The 20,246-nt window shown below is 40.3% G+C and overlaps 1 protein-coding gene across 1 annotated transcript in view; it reads right to left on the bottom strand.

The window, feature by feature from the left end:
* LOC135103717 (NADH dehydrogenase [ubiquinone] flavoprotein 1, mitochondrial-like) overlaps positions 1-19,884 on the bottom strand; it is a 119,736-nt gene extending 99,852 nt beyond the window's left edge. Inside the window, exon 1 of the mRNA XM_064010347.1 lies at positions 19,736-19,884. Within this exon, the coding sequence (XP_063866417.1) occupies positions 19,736-19,781 (46 nt within the window). The 5' untranslated portion in view covers positions 19,782-19,884. The remainder of the gene's footprint in view (positions 1-19,735) is intronic.
* Positions 19,885-20,246: the final 362 nt, after the last annotated feature.

The raw sequence follows: 20,246 nt of genomic DNA on the forward strand, positions 1-20,246 counted from the left end.
TCTCTCTCTCTCTCTCTCTCTCTCTCTCTCTCTCTCTTTCTCTCTCTCTCTCTCTCCCCTCCCACTCCTATTAAAGTCACAGTACAATCAGGATGCTGCTGATATGGGATTTGGTTATGCTATTAGCCTGCACATAGAGTTTTAATGGAAGTAATGGCAAAAAATTATTATGGTTCTGACTTTTTACATAAGAGGGTCATTGGCCAAGGGAAACAAAACCGGAAAAAAAACAAATAAGTCACACTTAGGCGCCAGTCCCAAAAGAGACATCAAGAGAATCAACGAAAATTGAAGGATAAGTGTCCTGAAACCTCCTTCTTGAAAGACTTCATGTCATAGGTAGGAGGAAATACAAAGGCAGGCAGGGAGTTCCAGAGTTTATCAGAGAACGGGATGAATGATTGAAGATACTGGTTAACTCTTGCATTAGAGAGGTGGCCAGGATAGGGATGAGAGAAAGAAGAACGTCTTGTACAGTGAGGTTGCAGGAGGAGGGGAGGCATGCAGTTAGCAAGAGAAACAACATTGCAGCAATGAAAAAGAGGATAAAGACAGTCAGTTAGAGGAGAAGAGTGGACAAAATGCTTTAGATTCCACCCTGTCTAAAATAGCAGTATGAGTGGAACCTCTCCCCATACATGTGAAGTATACTCCATACATGGGGGGATAAGGCCCAGCTGTGGGGGTGAAAAAAAAACTGGCAGAGATGACTCAGAACACCTAATTTCATAGAATAGAAATATTAAAAAATATATATTTCTAGACTGCCTATTCAGTTTTTTATTTTTATGTATATAACTGGAGGTGATAAATACATAGTTCATTACACATCAAAAGGACAATGAATAAAAAATGGTACAGTATGCTGACAATCATAAAAAAACATGCTGAGTCATTGTTTACGAACACACACACACACACACACACACACACACACACACACACACACACACAGCTTATGGATGTTCACTGCTGATATCACTGCAGATGGTGACAGCAATAGCAGCTGCAGCCTGTCCTCCTCAATAAGCTTACATAACTGTATGGTAGCAGCAGCAACAGTGAATGCAGCCTGCCCATCTCCTCACTAAACTTGCATAACAGTGTATGGCAGCAGTTGCAGCAGTGGCTGCAGCCTCCTCTTCTCTTCACTTAACTAGTAACACTGTGTATGGCAGCAGTGGCAGCTGCAACCTCCTCTTCTCTTCATTAAACTAGCATCATTGTGTATTGCAAAGGCAACAGCTGTAGCCTGCCCTTCTCCTCACTGTACAAGTATCACTGTGGGCAGCAGGGTCAGAGCCTGCAATGACACCACCTGTAGCCTGACCTCACTAAATCAATATCATTGTGGGTGGCAGGTTCCCAAGCTTGTTGGAACAAAGGAGAAAAGAAAATAATATATATAGTGTTGGACTATAATTTCATCTAGATTTTTGGGAAAAAAAAAAAACAGGAGCAATAGTTGTAAAGAAATACCAATAGTAATTTTATTCAATAAGACCAAGTGCAGCATGTAATGCAGAACAACTCTAAAAGCATCCAAATGCCCTCAATAAGGCAGGAGGAGGCAGTAGATACTTGCCAAAGCAATAATTATTATTCCCAGTGAGATCTCAAGCACAAGACTAGTTTTGTATACGATCAGGGGATGCTGTGAATTTTCTGATAACCCAAATGTGACCTCAATGAACATTTCCCTTTTTGTCTTGCAACATAATGGAACAGTCACAGCCTGCCCTCTAAAGACAACTTTCTTCCTTCACACAACTCTACATGCACCTAATACATGCACACCCTTTACTCAAAATTCAAAATTTATTATTGCAACTCCTACACCAGCCTCAAAGTCGCATTTGGGGTGGGGACCACAAATATCCCCAGGTTGGACTGCTCTTTTTTTCTGGTATAGACCCTAAGGCCCAGTTTCTTAAACATGGTGTTTGTATTTACTAATAGCAATGCAGACATTTTCAGTTTTTTTTTGACACATTTCCAGATCTGTGCTTCGGGTTGGGTGAACCAAACCCGAAGAAATCGCACTGGAAATGTTAGGGAGAACTATCCCTCCCCAACAGTAAACCCCAATGATATTTACCAGTCCTATGCAACGGAAAGTTATGTTAGAAATATTAAAAACTACCAAAGTATTCCTGTGCGAAAGAAAAACTGTATGCATCCTCTAAATTAATAGATTTCATCATTCGAAATGCGGTGTTCTGGTGCATTTTGGAGACTGCATTTGCACCCTGATGAGTTATGGTTTGTTTACGGCCAGCGTTCACTGTCACCTGACAAGTTCTGGTATTATTTTACTCTTTCAAGAGTCTTAACATGGCTATTCTTACACTTATCAAATAGAGCTTCTCATTCTGAGTAATGTGAACCCCATATATATATCCATATAATGTTGAGAGCAATTTTTTAAAGTTTAGTTACCATATTTGATGGCTCATAAGACACCTTTTCTCCAAAAAAAGTCTCGAGAAATGAGCCTGTGTCCTATGAAGCCAAGGTTCAGCATTGAAGCAGTGGTTGGTGGTAAGTCTATGGCAACAGAGGCTCTAAAATCAAACCCCAGACATCTTTGCACATGTAAACAAAATGATGATTGGTACTACACCACAAAACTCTTTCTTTCAAAGTAACAATATATAATAGATCATACTTACTGGTAATTCACAAAGAATGACACCAGTCAGGAAGAATCTGCCTAAGTGACCATGCACCACGCATTGCATGTATCAAAACAAAGATGCAGTCGGTTACATGCTAAACCCAGGGACACGGGCAAGCTTCACTGCGTTCTTTACAGTGTGATGCCGTTATCCTTGAGGTAAGACACACTTTCATACAATTAAAATTGCACCTATCTTTTAACATTCTTATGAACAAACTTTATTACCCCTGTAGTCTCTCACAGTTACTGCCAACGCCATACACCAGGTACATGTTTACATCTTACAACAGGATTGGTACATAGGCTACTAGCAAATATTAAAGTTTTTAAATGCATAATATTGGGATCTAATAATGATCTAAATGCATGTGAGAGTCTTCAAATGGCAGGTGAAATCCTTCACTTCATATTCAGAGCTTAAATCTGCTCATTTATCTTTTTTTTCATTTCAATGTCTGCCAAAACTGGGTGCATCTTATGAGCCCATGCATCTTTGGAGCCATCAAGTACAGTAAGTTAAATTAGGTTTTATTTGGCTATGAGGGTTATTTTTTAGTGATAATGCTTCTAGAGCAAGCACAATAATCATTCATTAGAATGAGGGTAAGAAAATATCTGCAATACTATTATAATTCCCTTTTATCAAGTATTATAAAACCTCCCACTCATCTCTTGGACAGCAATTCCACTGGCCTTCACATAGGTGTGTGCACTTCTAATTTTTAAAGTAACTAATTGGATTTTCACGTTTCTTTTAATGCTGTACACAAAGAAATCATTCACACATCTTCACACATACGTTCAGTGAGAAACACTCACTATTAACTACATTACAAGCCAAAATAGGTCAACCCTTCACCTCCGATCAAGTCACTTGTGATTGCTCTGAACATCACCATATAATCCAAGATTTCTTCACTATTATGTGCTGTATGATTATTCTGAAGACATGTATGGAAAGATCAACTCTTTCTTAACCTATAGCTGCAAGGAAAATGCAAAAATTGATCTATTAAATGAGAAATAACAAAATTTGGCAACTTTTCCTCAATGCTGAGGGAACCAGAGCTGCCAACCTATGCAGAAAGCCTAGTATTTGCTAACCTGATGTTGGGGCTTGCATTCAATGTTTAACCCTTTCCTTCCGGCGCTTAAATTATTTTCCCGTTTTGTATGACGGCTAAAAATGGTAAACCTAGAAATTGTCAGAAAATTGTTTGAATACTAATAATTATATTCTCTTTGTTATTCTGAATACAATGATATACTTTGTAGCTCGATGTGACCTCTGAAAGTTGAGTTTATGCCTTATAAAGGATTCCTCCTCCTCCCGCTGTGTGATCCGTCATCCAGAAATAGCCCGGAGAGCGATGATGCCGCGCGCACACACACTCTCTCTCTCTCTCTCTCTCTCTCTCTCTCTCATCTTGGAGGGGAAATTGTACACTTCCAATGAGAGAGAGAGAGAGAGAGAGAGAGAGAGAGAGAGAGAGAGAGAGAGAGAGAGAGAGAGATTTCATCCCTTTTCATATCAAGTTTCAGGCAAATAACATTCTCTCTCTCTCTCTCTCTCTCTCTCTCTCTGACAAGTTACCTTCTACCATTTTATTATAAAATCGAAGATAATGAAAAAATTAACATGAAAGAATGATAGGTATCATCTCTCTGTTCTGATAAAACAGGTGGATTCTGTAAATCATTTTCCGAGTCCTCACTAATGTCTTCGCTTTCTTCAGTTTCTTCTTCTAAATATTCACTGTCACTGTCTTCAAACTCAGAAGCACTGCTAAATACATATGTTCTGTCCTGCTCCATGGTGAGTTATGATCTGAGATCCTTCACTCTTATCAGGATGTCTCTTCGCACTTATCATGGTGCTTTCCACCCAGCGAGTGCTTTCCACCTGGCGGGTCGCTGGGGTTGCCAAGTGCCGCCCGGAGAAAGAAAAAATAGCTTAGTTACCGCTAAATTTCCAGAGCTAGTGACAACACTACATGTGGAAACATGCCAGACACTTCCACTCACACCATCTGACTCGAGAAACCATGCTTGGAGCTCAAAATTGAGGCGCGAAAATTCTTGATTACGGGTATGATCGCCGTCGCTACGGACGCATTTTTGCAATCGTATATATACGATTGCCGGAAGGAAAGGGTTAATAAACATGACCATGGGGCTAATAGAACTTAATATGATTGTGGCTTGCTGCTTCGTAATTACTAATACGACATTTAAAAATGCAGGCCTAAGTGTCTTGACATCCCCCCAAACTTTTTATTCATTAACTTCTACAACATTCACAGCCTTAGATCTAATTTTCAATGGGTAAAACACTAACTCTCCTCTACTATATCACATCTTTTCCTCAATGAAACACAGATATCTGTGGCAACTGACAGTAGCCCCTTCTCTGTTCCCTCCTACTTTCTCTATCCTCATTTTTCAATCCAAAGCTGGATGTTGCATCTATGTGTACAACAGCTTAACCTGCTCTTGTGCCCACGCTCTGGAATCTTCCAAATTTTCCACCATCTGGCTATGACTAGAGTCGCTCTGAAACTACAGTATAGTTCTCATATAACTCCTGTGACTATGAAAATTTTTCTATTTAATCTCCAAAATGGAGCAAATCCATACTCTCTTTCCTTTTGGGTGAAGATCTCCATTCTTGGAGACTTCAATGTTCACCACTAGCTTTGGCTTTCCTCTTCCTTCACTGACCATCCTGGTGAAGTAGCCTTTATTTTTGCTATCTTCCACGACCTAGAGCAATTAGCGCAACACCGTACTTTTATTCCTAACCTTCTTGGAGATATGCCCAACATTCTTCACCTTTTCCTTACCACTAATCCTCCTGCTTATGCTGTCACTCTATCTTCTCCAATGGGCTCCTACAGTAATAACCTCATATTTGTATCTTGTCCTATTGCTTCAATCCCTCCTCAATATCCTCCAAAGAGGAGGTGCCTCCAGCATTTTCCCTCTGCTAATTGTGGGGAACTGAGGAGGTATTAATCTGATTTTCCTTAGAATGACAATTGTTTCTGTGTCAGAGACCCGTCTCTTTCTATGTAAGGAGCACATCACAGAGGTGACAGTGTCTGGCATGGAGGCAAACATTCCTCACTTTCTCTTGACCTAAACCTTCCAAACCTTGGTTTGACACATCCTGTTCTCGTACTATACATGATAGAGAGGTGGCCCACAAAGGGTACTTGAGCCTTCCATCACCTGAACTTCATGCACATTATATTTCTGCTTGGGATCATGCTAAGTCTGCTCTCCAACTAGCTAAAATCTCCTTCATCAAAAAAAAATATCAAAATCTTTCAAGATCTAACTTCCATCATGACTTCTGGCACCTTGGCAAAAATATCTCCAATAACTTTAGTTCTTCATCTTTCCCTCCTTTATTAAAACCTGATGGCACCACTGCCATCTCATCTGCCAAAAATATCTCCAATAACTTTACTTCTTCTTTCCCTTCTTTATTTTAACCTGATGCCACCACTACCATCTCACTGATCTCCAAACCTCAACTCTTCACTTAAACCTTTGCTTAAACCTCTACCTTGAATGATTTGGGACTTGTTCCTCCCTCTCCTTTACCCTCCTACTACTTCATACTACCCATTAAGATCCTTCAGTGATGTTTTCCATGATCTCACTGGCCTTAATCCTAGAAAGGCTTATTGACCTGATGGGGTCCTTATTATTCTCTAAAACTGTGGCTCCATATTTGCACCTTGCCAAGTCAAACTCTTTCAACTCTATTAACCTTTCCTTATTGTTGGAAGCTTGCCTATATCCTGCCTGTTCCTAAAAAGGGTGGCCATTCTATCCCTTAAACTAATGTCCTACTGCCTTAATTTCCTGCCTTTTCAAAGTTTTTGAATCTATCCTCAACAGAAAGGTTCTTAAACATCTATCACTTCACAGCCTTATACCTCATCACTAGTATAGGTTCCATCAAGGGTTCTCTACTTGTGATCCGGATTTCTTTATTGAGTCTTGGTCATCCTTTTTTGGGGATTTTAGTGAAACTTACCCTGATACCTTAGACATATCAAAATCTTTTGTTAAGAGTCTGGCGCAAAGATTTAATTTCCAAACTACTCGCTTACAACTTCTATTCCTCTCTCTGTAAACTTAAATCAAGTTTCCTTTCTGACCATTCTACTGTTGCTGCAGTAAACAATCACTCTTCTCCTAAGTCTATTAACATTGGTGTTCCTCAGGGTTCTCTCTTGTCATCCACTCTCTTCCTATCATTCATCAAAGATCTAAACCAAACTTCTTGCCCTGCAAACAAATTTAGTACTGTTCAATGCCTCAAAAACTCAATTCCTCCATATATCAACTCGACACAAGCTTCAAGATAACTATCCCCTCTTTTTTCAATGACACTCAACTGTCCCTCTCTTCTGCACTGAACAAACTTGGTCTATCCTTTGCTTATACTCTAAACTAGAAACTTCACATCTTGTCTCTAGCTAAAATAGCTTCTGTAAAGTTAGGCATCGAGTAGCCTCCACCAGTTTATCCCACTCCCCCAGTTGCTATGTACTGAGTTCCAATCATACTGCTCTCTAAGACAAGGTGGAATCAAAAGCTTTTTATCTAATCAACCCCTATAACTGTCTTCTGCCTCTCTCTCTTTAACACAATGTTGTATCTATTGCTATTTTCTAGCATTATTTTAATGCTAACTGCTCTTCTGATCTTGCTAACTGCATGCCTCCCCTCTTCCCACAGCCTCACTGCATAAGACTTCCTACCTTCTCTCACCACTATTCTGTCCACCTCTCTAATGCAAAAGTTAACCAGTATTCTCAATTATGCATTCCCTTTTCTGGTAAACTCTGGAACTCCCTGTCTGCTTTTGTATTTTCTCTTTCCTATGACTTAAAAACTCTTTCAAGAGAGGTTTCAAAGAACTTAACATCAATTTTTTTTATGATTGTTTCTGACTCTTGGGACTGGCACTTCAGAAGGCCTTTTTTTCTTCTAATTTCTGTTTCCCTTGGCTGGTGCCTCTCTTTCATAAATTATATGGTAAACCTATATAACATGAAGATGGAACAAGAAATGAACACAAAATAAGAAGAAAACAAAAGAAGGGAGAAAAAGGAAAATGACTTAGGAAGAAGAAAATAAGAAAGAGAAATAGAGAAAACAGAAGAGCCAGTATCAAGTTCAGTTGTTTATAAAGAAGTAAAGAGAGGCCCAAGCAGATGGAATGCAGAGACATGACAAAAGGAAGAAGACCATAAACCATCACGACAAAGGCAGCCTGAAAGCTGGGGCAGAAAAGTTACATGTAAGTTACACGAGGACACTGTGTACAAACAAGAGGAAAGGTGATTCGTAAAAACTTATCCATGCCTACATCACCCCCACCTCTTACCCTTGTACCCCAAACTCCTCTCTGATACCCTGATTGGGTAAAGTTATATATGCCACCATGCCTGTAGGCACATCATGTACATGATGTGCCCGCATATTATTGTATATGTGTATGTGAGAATGTATGGGAATTTTTACCTAAACATGGAGATAACTTTTTTCAGGGAAAAACATAACATAAACTAGAGTATGTTAGATCATGTAATGGAAGAGAAAGTCTACAACAGAAGCAGCACAGGCTACAGAGGTAGCAGAGAGAGAGCAGAGATTCTGAGACTGAAGAGAGAAAAGACCAGCAAGTGGTGGAAGTGGCTAGAATAGACAGACATCCAAGGAAGAAGAGAATGGTAATCAAAAAAGTCCCAGTACATGTCACTGGAGACAGCATGGTGAGGAAGACTCCCAACTTCGTGAGAAAGGAAACTGAGTGCACCAGCATGGGAGGTGCTAAGATCCAGGACATCAAGAGGAAAATCAAGGAAGAAGTGCAAGAAATGGAAGAAAGAAGCCTGCTTGTGATCCAAGGAGGCAACAACTTAGCAGAGACAGGTGCTGAAGAAAGAGTAAAGGAAATGATACAAGCAGTGAAGGCAGCAGAAGAAAAGACATGTGTGGCTGTGGTGGGGGGTCCTGTGGCGCCCATGGGAAGGAGTACAGTATGAGAAGATCAGAAGAGAAATGAACTGCAAGATATGCATGGAACTCATGAAGATCAAGATGGAATGGATGGCAGAGAAGGGCAACGTGAGCTTCCTCAGTGTGGATGGGATCCTCAACCAGGACAAGTTCTACGGGAGAGACGAGGTCCACCTCAACCACAACATAAATGAAAAGCTAGAATGACGACTGGCCAAGTGAATGAGGGTGAGGCAAGTGTGTTGTGTGGACAAGGCATGACAAGGATCCACTGATGACAGAGGATGTGGAAGAGAAGAGACTAACCAAGCAAGTAAATGTGTGAAGATTGGCTGTATGAATGTGAGAGGATGGGGTGTGGGCAAGTTTGAAAATGTATGCAAGGAGCTCAGCAAGTGGAGGTTCGACTTAGTCGGACTCACTAAGACTCACCTGAGAAATGATGTACCAATGGAGGGATGTGAGTATGTTATGACTGGAAAGGGGTGTAGGACGTAGGAAACACTGGGAGGAGGCATAGCCGTACTCTACAAGAAAGAAAGGGGTCTGAAAGTAGAGGAGATTGATGTGGGAAAATGTACAAGTAGTGAGGATGTGCTTGCAGTCAGGGTGGAATGCATGAATGGTTGTGGCAGACCAGAGGTGGTACTGGTGGTAGCGTATATAACTGTCATGGGTGAAAGAGCAGATAGAGAGAATAGGAGGAAGTATGACATACTTAAGAAAGTTGTGAGAGAGCATGGAGAGGAGAGTGATAGTTATGGGTGACATGAATGCACATGTGGGAATACTGGGGAAACAGGTGAACAGGAATGGTGAAATGCTTGGAGAGTTTGTTGATGAATTGAAGTTGGAAAATCTGAATGTTACTTTGGCTGAGGGGTGTGTGACTTGGAGTGCAAGAGAGTAGGAATCAAACTACATGTTGGTGAATGGAGGAATGTGTGAAATTGTGTTATATATGTGGATAGATGAGGATTGTTTGGTTGATACTGTGTCTGATCACAACAAGCTGGTTGTGAAGTGCTTGATGCATGGTGGGAATGAAGTGAAAATGGCAAGTAAGAAAAACAAGTGGAAACTGAGAGATGTAGGGTAGGGGAACTTTCAGGTTGATCTGAGTGAGAGAAGCTGGGATGATGTAAGTGTGCATGACGTGAAGCATCTGAACAAGAAACTGGTTGAGAACGTGTGCTGCTGAAAACCAGATAAGGTTTGTGAGAGTAGGCAGGAAAAAGAATGTATGCAAACCATGGTGGAATGATGAAATCAGGGCGGCTAGGAAGGAACAATAGAGAATAAGTAGACAGTGTAGATGGCTGAGGAAAAAGAAGTATGAAAGCAAAGAGGCAGAGAATGACTATCAGAATGCATGGGCAGTGTACATGAAGCAGCAGCAGTTGACAAAGCAAATGATAATGATTGCTAAAGTGAAAAGTGAAAGAAGTGTGATTAAATTTTTAAGGGAGAAAGGTATGGAAGGTGGCTATGAATGGTACAAGTTCATGAGAGGTGAGAATATGTCAGGCAGTGTTGGTGTGGAGAGTCTGAAAGTGGATGGTGTAGTTATAACAGAAAACGAGAGAAACAGGGAAGCAATCAAAGGATTCTGGAAAGAAGTGGGTGGGGTAGATGAGATGATTAGCGTGAGAGAAAGATGTGTAACACTGGAAAGGAAGAATGCAGATGAACTGGATGAAAGAATCAACAGGGAGGAAGTGGAGAGGTGTGTGAGAAGGCAAAAGAAAGGCAAGGCAGCAGGTCCAGATGATATACCGTATGAGTTCAACAAGAATGGTGGGGAGGTAGTGATTGATAGGATGACTGAATTATTCAACCGAGAGTGGGATGAAGAGAGTGCCAAGAATGTGGAATGAGTGCCGTGTAAGTCTGTTGCATAAGGGAGGATACAAGAGTAAGAATGAGTTGAGTTGCATTCGTGAATACAGTAGGTAAAGTTTTCAGTGCAGTGTTGAATGAGAGACTGTGTAAGTGGATCAAGAGAGCTGGAGTGTTGGGTGAAGAACAGAATGGATTTCATGTGGATAGGAGAGCTGAGGATAATATGTTTGTGGTGAATGAAATGATTGAGAGGAGGAAGAAGGATGGAGGTAAACTGTACCTAGATTTTCTGGATATAGAAAGAGTGAGAGAGGAGTTAGGCAAGGATGTATATTGTCACCAACCATTTTTAGCTTGTATAGAGAGGAGTTAGCTGCCAGAATGAGAAGAATGAATGTAGGGGTAAGTGTAGGGAATGATAAAATGTGTGCTTTTGTAATGCAGATAATGTAGTGGTTATGAGTGAATCGGCAGATGAGCTTCAAAGTTTGCTGGATGTTGTAGATGGGTATGGAAGAGACTTTGGAGTGAGGTTTAGCAGTGAGAAAAGTAAGATAATGATTGTAAACAGATAAGAGGATGAAAGTTATGTGGTATGGAGACTTGGACAGAAGAGTTGAAACAGGCACAGGAATACAAATACTTAAGGATGTGGATGAGTGAGTGTGGAAAGGCACAGAATGAAAAGATAAGTATGGTAAACTAGTGGGTAGGCCGATTGGGAAGTACAGCAAGGATGAGAGCGAGTATGATGTGTTGAGAGAAGCATGGAAGAGTGTAGCTGTGCCAAGTATAATGTTTGGTATGGATGTGATTACATGGAATGAAAGTGAAATTGATAAGTTAGAAGTGGGGCAGAATAGAGTAGCAAGGATGGCACTGAATGCACCAAAGTAAACAGCAGTAGAAGCCTTGAGAGGTGATATAGGATAGAGCTCTTTTAGGGAAAGACTCACAAAAGCGACACTTACGTACAAGATTAGGCTTCAGAGAATGGATGATGCAAGCATAGCAAGAAAGGATACTGTGGAATGAAAATGAAAGTAAATGGAGGAAGAGGTGCATGAGAATGACAGATAGGAGTGGATTACAAGTTGTGTGGGAGATGAGAATGGCTGGGAGGAATCAAAATGAGCATGAATGGGTGGTAATAAGAGGAAGCAGAGTGGGAACTGAATGGGATGTGAGAAAATGGAAGAATGAGATAGATAAAGAAGTGAAATGTGTGGGACTGAATAAATGGAAGAATGAGATGGGAAGAAAGAGGACCCTGGAATGGTACAAGGAGAAAGAGGTCCCGATGTATGAAAGATGGTACAGTAAAATCCCTCTTATCCGGCATCAACGGAACCGCCGACATGCCGGATACTTGAAGCATGCCGGATACTTGAATAGAAGTGAAATTATGTCCACAATCACCACCCTACACTCACGCATCTTACCATAACAAAGATTAACTGATCGCCATGCCGCGCATCACCACCCGCACTGCCACCTCACACTCACCAATACACAATACTACTGTACTAACATTCTCTTTAATACTTTCCTCTTATAAATAAGTTGTTGGGTTACAAAAATAAAGTACGTATACACTTATTTGCTTTATTCAATATTAGCCAACATGTATAGCATACAATAAAGATATGAAAATGTACGAGTGTTTGTGACACTTTTTCGATCCTCACACCTCTCATTCAACACCCTCTGGGTCATCAACATCATCAGATTCTGTACTTGTTTGCCCCACTTCTTTTCCCTTACAAAATACTTTAAAATAGTTTCTAATGTCTCCTCGTTTGCAGCTCCTTCTTCTTTGCAGCAAAAACTCATTCTCAATGCAGTGAAGGGTCATAACATCTCGGGTTGACATGTATGTGCACTGCTCAGCAAACCTGACAAAGCCAGCTATGTGTTTCGCAGCCTGTTCCCAAGTTACTTTAGGCTCATTATCATCATCATCATCATCACTATCATTACTAATTTTCTCTAAATGATCTTCTACTACAGCACTGATAAGTTCCTCGTCTGTAAGAGTGAATGTTACGGCCTGATTTTCGTCCACGTCCACCCATTCCTGTAACGCTTCATCTGTCACTTTAAGTTGCACATTTCCCCCCATTTCCCTCAGCTCGCTCACCACCGAATTTTTCATGCCACCTACAAACCCTTCAAACTCCTCATCATCCTCATTATCACACATCATCAAGGGGTACAATTTGCGCCAACATCGCATCAATGTTTGCCTTTTAACGTCTAGCCAAGCAAGTGAAGCCATGAATATCGCATCCTTAACATTAAACTGTTTTTGGAACTCAGGGATTGTGCCGTCCTCATAATTAATCATAATTTAATCAATTTTATGAGTACACATTGATTTTTCATTGATTTCAAGGCTCGGGAAAAAATGTGCCGGATACTTGAAGCCGGATGAGCCGGAAGCCGAATGCTGGATGAGAGGGATTTTACTGTATGATGGAAGCCTGGGCATCCGACCAGGGCACAGTATATGGATGTGAGTGCAAGGAATTACAGATGGTCTGAGTCCCGCAGCAAAATGTGCAGATGTGTGACATGAGAGAGGATAAGACAGCGTAGCATGTGGTGCTGGAGTGTGTGAAGTATGCCAGACAGGAATGAGATGATGCAAGTGATTCCAACTGAAGTAGAGCATGGTAGGAATGAAAGAGTGGAGAAGAGAAGAAGGGAGTGAATGGTGTTGCTGCTGGGACTGTGTAGAGAGATGAATGAAAGGATGACTGAGGTGGCGAAGAAGTTTCTGGAGAGAATGCGGCATGCCAGATGTAGGAACAATTAGTGCAGAAGATGCTGTTTGTTTTTCTTTTTTTTTCCTTTCTACAGGAGTTGCCAATCCAAAGGCCTGGCTTAGGAGTGATCCCGAACCACCTATACCATCAAGATCAAGATTAACATGCACAGAAGCTGTTTTATTTATCATTCAAGTTGACAGCTGGGTAGAAGCACTGTAACACTTCAGCCAATAGTGGAACATCTTTAACACAGAGAAAGGCAGAAAGCAACACAAAGTAATATCATAGTTCAGTGACAGTTATGATCACTGATAAACTGGTATGATATTTTCTGTTCTTCTGTGTCGGTTTGAGCTGCAACTTGGACCAAAGCCTGATTGAGGGGTGAGCTATAATATAGTTCAGGGAAAAGTGGGGCTTATTTCATTTTTTTCTAAATATTCCCTGCCAAATTATAGATGCATCTTATATGGCAGGAAATACAGTATATATATATATATATATATATATATATATATATATATATATATATATATATATATATATATATATATATATATATATATATATATATATATATATATATATATATATAGAGGAGGCAGTAGACACCTGCCAAAACGATAATTACTCCCAGTGAGGTCTAAAGCACTGTTCAGGGGGTGCTGTGAACTTATCATTAAACCCAGCTGTGCCCTCACTGAACGTTTTCCTTTGTGTCTCACAACACAAGGGGGTAGTCACAGCCTGCCCTCTAAAGACAACTCTCTTCCTCCACACAAAACTACAAGCACCTAATAACACACACACCCTTCGCTCAAAAATTTTTAAATCATCATGGCGACTCCTACACCAGCCTCGGAGTCCCTATCTGGGGAGGGGACCATAAATGTCCCCAGGTCGGACTGCCTTTCTGTCGACGACCCTAAGTGTCTTGACACCCCCCCTCAACTTTTTCTTCATTAACTTCTGCAAAATTCGCGGTCTAAGATCTAATTTTCAATCTGTAGAACACCACCTCTCCTCTTCTAAACATCATCTTCTTTTCCTCACTGAAACTCAGGTGTCTGAGGCAACTGACAGTAGCCCCTTTTCTGTTCCCTCCTACTTTCTCTATCTTCATTTTCGATCCAAAGCTGGATGCTGTGTTTATGTGCGTAATGACTTAACCTGCTCTCGTGCCCATGCTCTTGAATCTTCCGAGTTTTCCACCATCTGGCTACGACTACAGAATCACTCTCATACTAAATTTATGTGCTGTATACCTCTCACCTAACTCCTCTGACTATAAGAAATTCTTTGACTACTTAACTTCCAAAGTGGAGCACATTCTGACCCTCTTCCCTTTTGCAGAGATCTCCATTCTTGGAGACTTCAATGTTCACCACCAGCTTTGGCTTTCCTCTCCTTTCACTGACCATCCTGGTGAACTAGCCTACAACTTTGCTATCCTCCATGACCTAGAGCAATTGGTGCAACACCCTACTCGTATTCCTGACCGTCTTGGAGATACGCCCAACATTCTTGACCTTTTCCTGACCTCTAATCCTTCTGCTTATGCTGTCACCCTTTCTTCTCTGTTGGGCTCCTCCGATCACAATCTCATATCTTTATCTTGTCCTATCGCTCCAATCCTTCCTCAGGATCCCCCTAAGCAAAGGTGCCTCTGGCATTTTGCCTCTGCTAGATGGGGGGACTTGAGGAGGTATTTTCCTGATTTTCCTTGGAATGACTACTGCTTCCGTGTCAGAGACCCGTCTTTGTGTGCTGAGCGCATAACAGAGGTGATAGTGTCTGGCATGGAGGCGTACATTCCTCACTCTTTTACTCGTCCTAAACCTTCTAAACCTTGGTTTAACACAGCTTGTTCTCGTGCTATACATGATAGAGAGGTGGCCCACAAAAGGTACTTAAGCCTTCCATCACCAGAATCTCATGCACTTTATATTCCTGCCTGGAACCATGCCAAGTCTGTTCTCCAACTAGCCAAAAACTCCTTCATTAACAGAAAATGTCAAAACCTTTCAAGATCTAACTCCCCTCGTGATTTCTGGCATCTAGCCAAAAATATCTCCAATAACTTTGCTCCTTCTTTCCCTCCTCTATTTCAACCAGATGGCACCACTGCTATCACATCTATTTCTAAAGCTGAACTCTTCGCTCAAACCTTTGCTGAAAGGTTTGAACCTTGGATGATTCTGGGCTTGTTCCTCCCTCTCCTCCACCCTCTGACTACTTCATGCCATGTATTAAAATTCTTCGCAATGATGTTTTCCATGCCCTCTCTGGCCTAAACTCCCGGAGGGCTTATGGACCTGATGGGGTCCCTCCTATTGTTCTCCAAAACTGTGCCTCCGTGCTTGCACCTTGCCTAGTCAAACTCTTTCAGCTCTGTCTGTCAACATCTACCTTTCCTTCAAGCTGGAAGTTTGCCTACATTCAACCTGTTCCTAAAAAGGGTGACCGTTCTAATCCCTCAAACTACCGTTCTATTGCTTTAATTTCCTGCCTATCTAAAGTTTTTGAATCTATCCTCAACAGGAAGATTCTTAAACATCTATCACCTCACAACCTTCTATCTGATCGCCAGTATGGGTTCCGTCAAGGCCGCTCTACTGGTGATCTTCTGACTTTCCTTACTGAGTCTTGGTCATCCTCTTTTATAGATTTTTGTGAAACTTTTGCTGTTGCCTTGGACATATCAAAAGCTTTTGATAGAGTCTGGCACAAAGCTCTGATTTCCAAACTACCCTCCTACGGTTTCTATCCTTCTCTCTGTAACTTCATCTCAAGTTTCCTTTCTGACCGTTCTATTGCTGCTGTGGTAGACGGTCACTGTTCTTCTCCTAAATCTATTAACAGTGGTGTTCCTCAGGGTTCTGTCCTGTCACCCACTCTCTCCTTATTATTCATTAATGATCTTCTAAACCAAACTTCTTGTCCTATCCACTCCTACGCTGATGATACCACCCTGCACTTTTCCACATCTTTTCATAGACGTCCAACCCTTCAGGAGGTAAACATATCACACAGGGAAGCCACAGAACACTTGACTTCTGATCTTTCTAAAATTTCTGATTGGGGCAGAGCAAACTTGGTATTGTTCAATGCCTCAAAAACTCAATTCATCCATCTATCAACTCGACACAACCTTCCAGACAACTATCCCCTCTTCTTCAATGACACTCAACTGTCCCCCTCTTCTACACTGAACATCCTCGGTCTGTCCTTTACTTATAATCTGAACTGGAAACTTCACATCTCATCTCCAGCTAAAACAGCATCTATGAAGTTAGGTGTTCTGAGATGTCTCCGCCAGTTTTTCTCACCCCCCCCAGCTGCTAACTCTGTACAAGGGCCTTATCCATCCATGTATGGAGTATGCTTCACATGTCTGGGGGGTTCCACTCATACTGCTCTTCTAGACAGGGTGGAATCAAAAGCTTTTTGTCTCATCAACTCCTCTCCTCTAACTGACTGTCTTCAGCCTCTCTGTCACCGCCGCAATGTTGCATATCTAGCTGTCTTCTACCGCTATTTTCATGCTAACTGCTCTTCTGATCTTGCTAACTGCATGCCTCCCCTCCTTCCGTGGCCTCGCCACACAAGACTTTCTTCTTTCTCTCACCCCTATTCTGTCCACCTCTCTAACATTCTGTCCACCTCTCTAATGCAAGAGTTAACCAGTATTCTCAATCATTCATCCCTTTCTCTGGTAAACTCTGGAACTCCCTGCCTGCTTCTGTATTTCCACCTTCCTATGACTTGAATTCCTTCAAGAGGGAGGTTTCAAGACACTTATTCATCAATTTTTGACCACTGCTTTGACCCTTTTATGGGACTGGCATTTCAGTGGGCATATTTTTTTATTGGATTTTTGTTGCCCTTGGCCAGTGTCCTTCCTACATAAAAAAAAAAAAAAAAAAAAAAAAAAATATATATATATATATATATATATATATATATATATATATATATATATATATATATATATATATATATATATATATATATATATATATATATATATATATATATATATATATATATATATATATATATATATATATATATATATATATATATATATATATATATATATATTATGGACAATATTAAGCATTAAACACATCAGAAATACTATATTTTGCCTCTTCTCACCTCATCCCACTATGGTCTTGGGGACTCGTCAGGAAGTGGGGTTTATGGTCAGGAAACACAAAAACGATCATTTCAGGCTACTTCAATGATGATAGCTTAAAAGAAGGCAATCCTAACCCAACTTGACCTAACCTAACCTGATCTTACCTAACCTAACCTGAATTGACCTAACCTAACCTGGCCTAACTTAACCTGACCTGATCTAACCTAATCTATGCACATCACCTAACAAAAATTCAGTATTATTATATAAGTGCACCCATCTCACAGCAGAAAAAAAATCATTGTTCTCAATGAAATACTTGGGTCACATATAACACAGTGGTGTTACTGCCACAAATTGTTTGTTCCTGAGATACTAATTTTTATCAAATTAATCATTAAGGTAGGTAACATTTCAGTCAGCAAACACCAATCTTGCGTTGGGGCTGGAAAGGCTACTTGGGAGGGTGTGCCTTACTTAAGGCCTCTCAGAAAGCACAAAAAATTGGTTGGGAAAAAAATTTACTTATTGGCATCTCAACTGCATCTCTCCTCCTCAGTCACACTCATAGCAACAGTGACCAATATTAATTACCAGTGTCAGCATTTATTGCGTGTTTGGTGACACTTAATCAGCTTTTTCTTGGGTTGAAACACAATTTGTTCTATTCATTTTGTGGTGTTTGTGGTGATGAATGTGATAAAAACGAGTCAGTGATATCATTCAATCATAGATCTTCACGTCAGGCTTGAATGGTGTCAATGTAGCAAAATACGTGAATCAGAATATGCAAAGCTTTCAGAAGCTCATACAAAAATTCATCAAGTGAGGAAGGGAGGAACTGTCTTTACACAGGCAAAGTGGTGGCATCCCTGCTGCTTTCCCTCAGCTATTCCTCACTGCATCCCTTAACAAATTTTCATATGAGGTTCTGCAAGTTTCATGTTTTATATCCATATATTTTGTTATATCAACACCATTTAAGCCTGACATGCAAAGATCTACAGCTGAATGATATCACTGTGACTTGTCTGCCTCGCACTCATCACTACAAACACCACAGCATGAACAGAATATGATGCGCTTCACCCCGAGAACAGAGCCAATCATGCATCACCAAAGACACAATAAACATTGACGCTGCTGACATATGCAATACTGGTTATTATTGCTATTGGCGTGAATGAGGAGGAGAGATGCATTTGAGATGCCAATGAGTCATTTTGTCCCAGCCTATTTTTTTATGCTTGCTGGGAGGCCTTGAGTTAAACACATTCTCTGAGTAGCCTATGCCACTGCAACGCAAGATCAGCATTCACTGACTGTAGGTGTAATTAGGTTTGGTTTAATTAGGTTTGATTAGGTTTAGTTAGTTTAGGTTGAGTTCAAATAGGTTTGGTTAGGCTAGGTTTAGTGTTTTTTGGATGAATCTCTGCTTGCTTTCATTGCAAATCATTCGTTTGTGTGTGGAAGGACTATGAAAAACAAATGTTGATTTGTGGTGGAAACGGTTACTAGATTCATTCAAAGCACATCAAAATCTACCAGAAAAATGTAGTTTCATCCAAAAATGTTTGACGGGTGCACTTATGTAAATTTACCAAAAATCCCCTAAATCACAGAACCTGTTAATTTGTGACAAAAATTTCAATAGTTTCTCAGTATCCATAACCAAAAACAATACTCCTAAATGTGTAAAGCGTTATGGTTCTCTCCTAAAATAGTACCAAGATGAGTTAACATCCGGACGACTTCCTTTGATATCATCCCAAGCTTATTATACAAAAGCAGAAGCATGATGCAAGGATTCAAACTATTCAAACAGCCCTATTGAAAACTGGTAATAGCCATACAAGTAGGCTGAGTATTGTACGAAAATGCAGTAATATCCAGGTGACTCCATACACAGCCTTAAAACGACGTCAATTGCTCATGATAAATAAATTATTTAACGCATTGTGTAATACAAGTTTAATTTCAATCATCGTGCTTCAACTATTTATAAAATTACCGCAGAATACATCTAACCCTTAAAAAGGCAAACGCTTCCATGGACTTTTCATTAAATAAATAGACAAATGCTACTTGGCAAGTATGAAAAAAATTAGATTGTTTTTTTTTATTATATAACCCTGTGGAAGCAGACGACCCTGGTGGAAAAGGCTTCCATCTGAAGCGCTCAATAGTTGCTAGTTTACACTGCAATTTATTCTTAAACCTTAAATTATTAATCTAAAGAATACGAAAATTACTCACTGAGTGTGGTTCTTAACACTGGGGCAAAGCGAGAAAGAGTTGCCATTGCAATCAGCTGTTACACGACGTCTGCCTTTCCTATCTCGCCACCCAGTGACCCAGACCAAGACCTGCGTCCTGCGAATAGCCGGCGCGGCCACTTCATCTGGGGAATTTCCCGGTTTAGGGAATTCAGTGAAAGCAAGATAATTTAGGGTCTCATATTTAGTGGTGATTCAGATATATTTGAGAGAGAGAGAGAGAGAGAGAGAGAGAGAGAGAGAGAGAGAGAGAGAGAGAGAGAGAGAGAGAGAAAAAAAAAAGAGATTGATTTAGGGTAATTTAGGATTTGTGATACCGATGTTGGGGAGAAAAATCTTGCCTAGGAAAGGGACCATTCATACTATTTTGGGTTTTAATATATATATACATACATATATATATATATATATATATATATATATATATATATATATATATATATATATATATATATATATATATATATATATATATATATATATATATATAT

Source organism: Scylla paramamosain, chromosome 9 (genome assembly GCF_035594125.1).
Source record: "Scylla paramamosain isolate STU-SP2022 chromosome 9, ASM3559412v1, whole genome shotgun sequence".
Classification (NCBI taxonomy): Eukaryota; Metazoa; Arthropoda; class Malacostraca; order Decapoda; family Portunidae; genus Scylla; species Scylla paramamosain.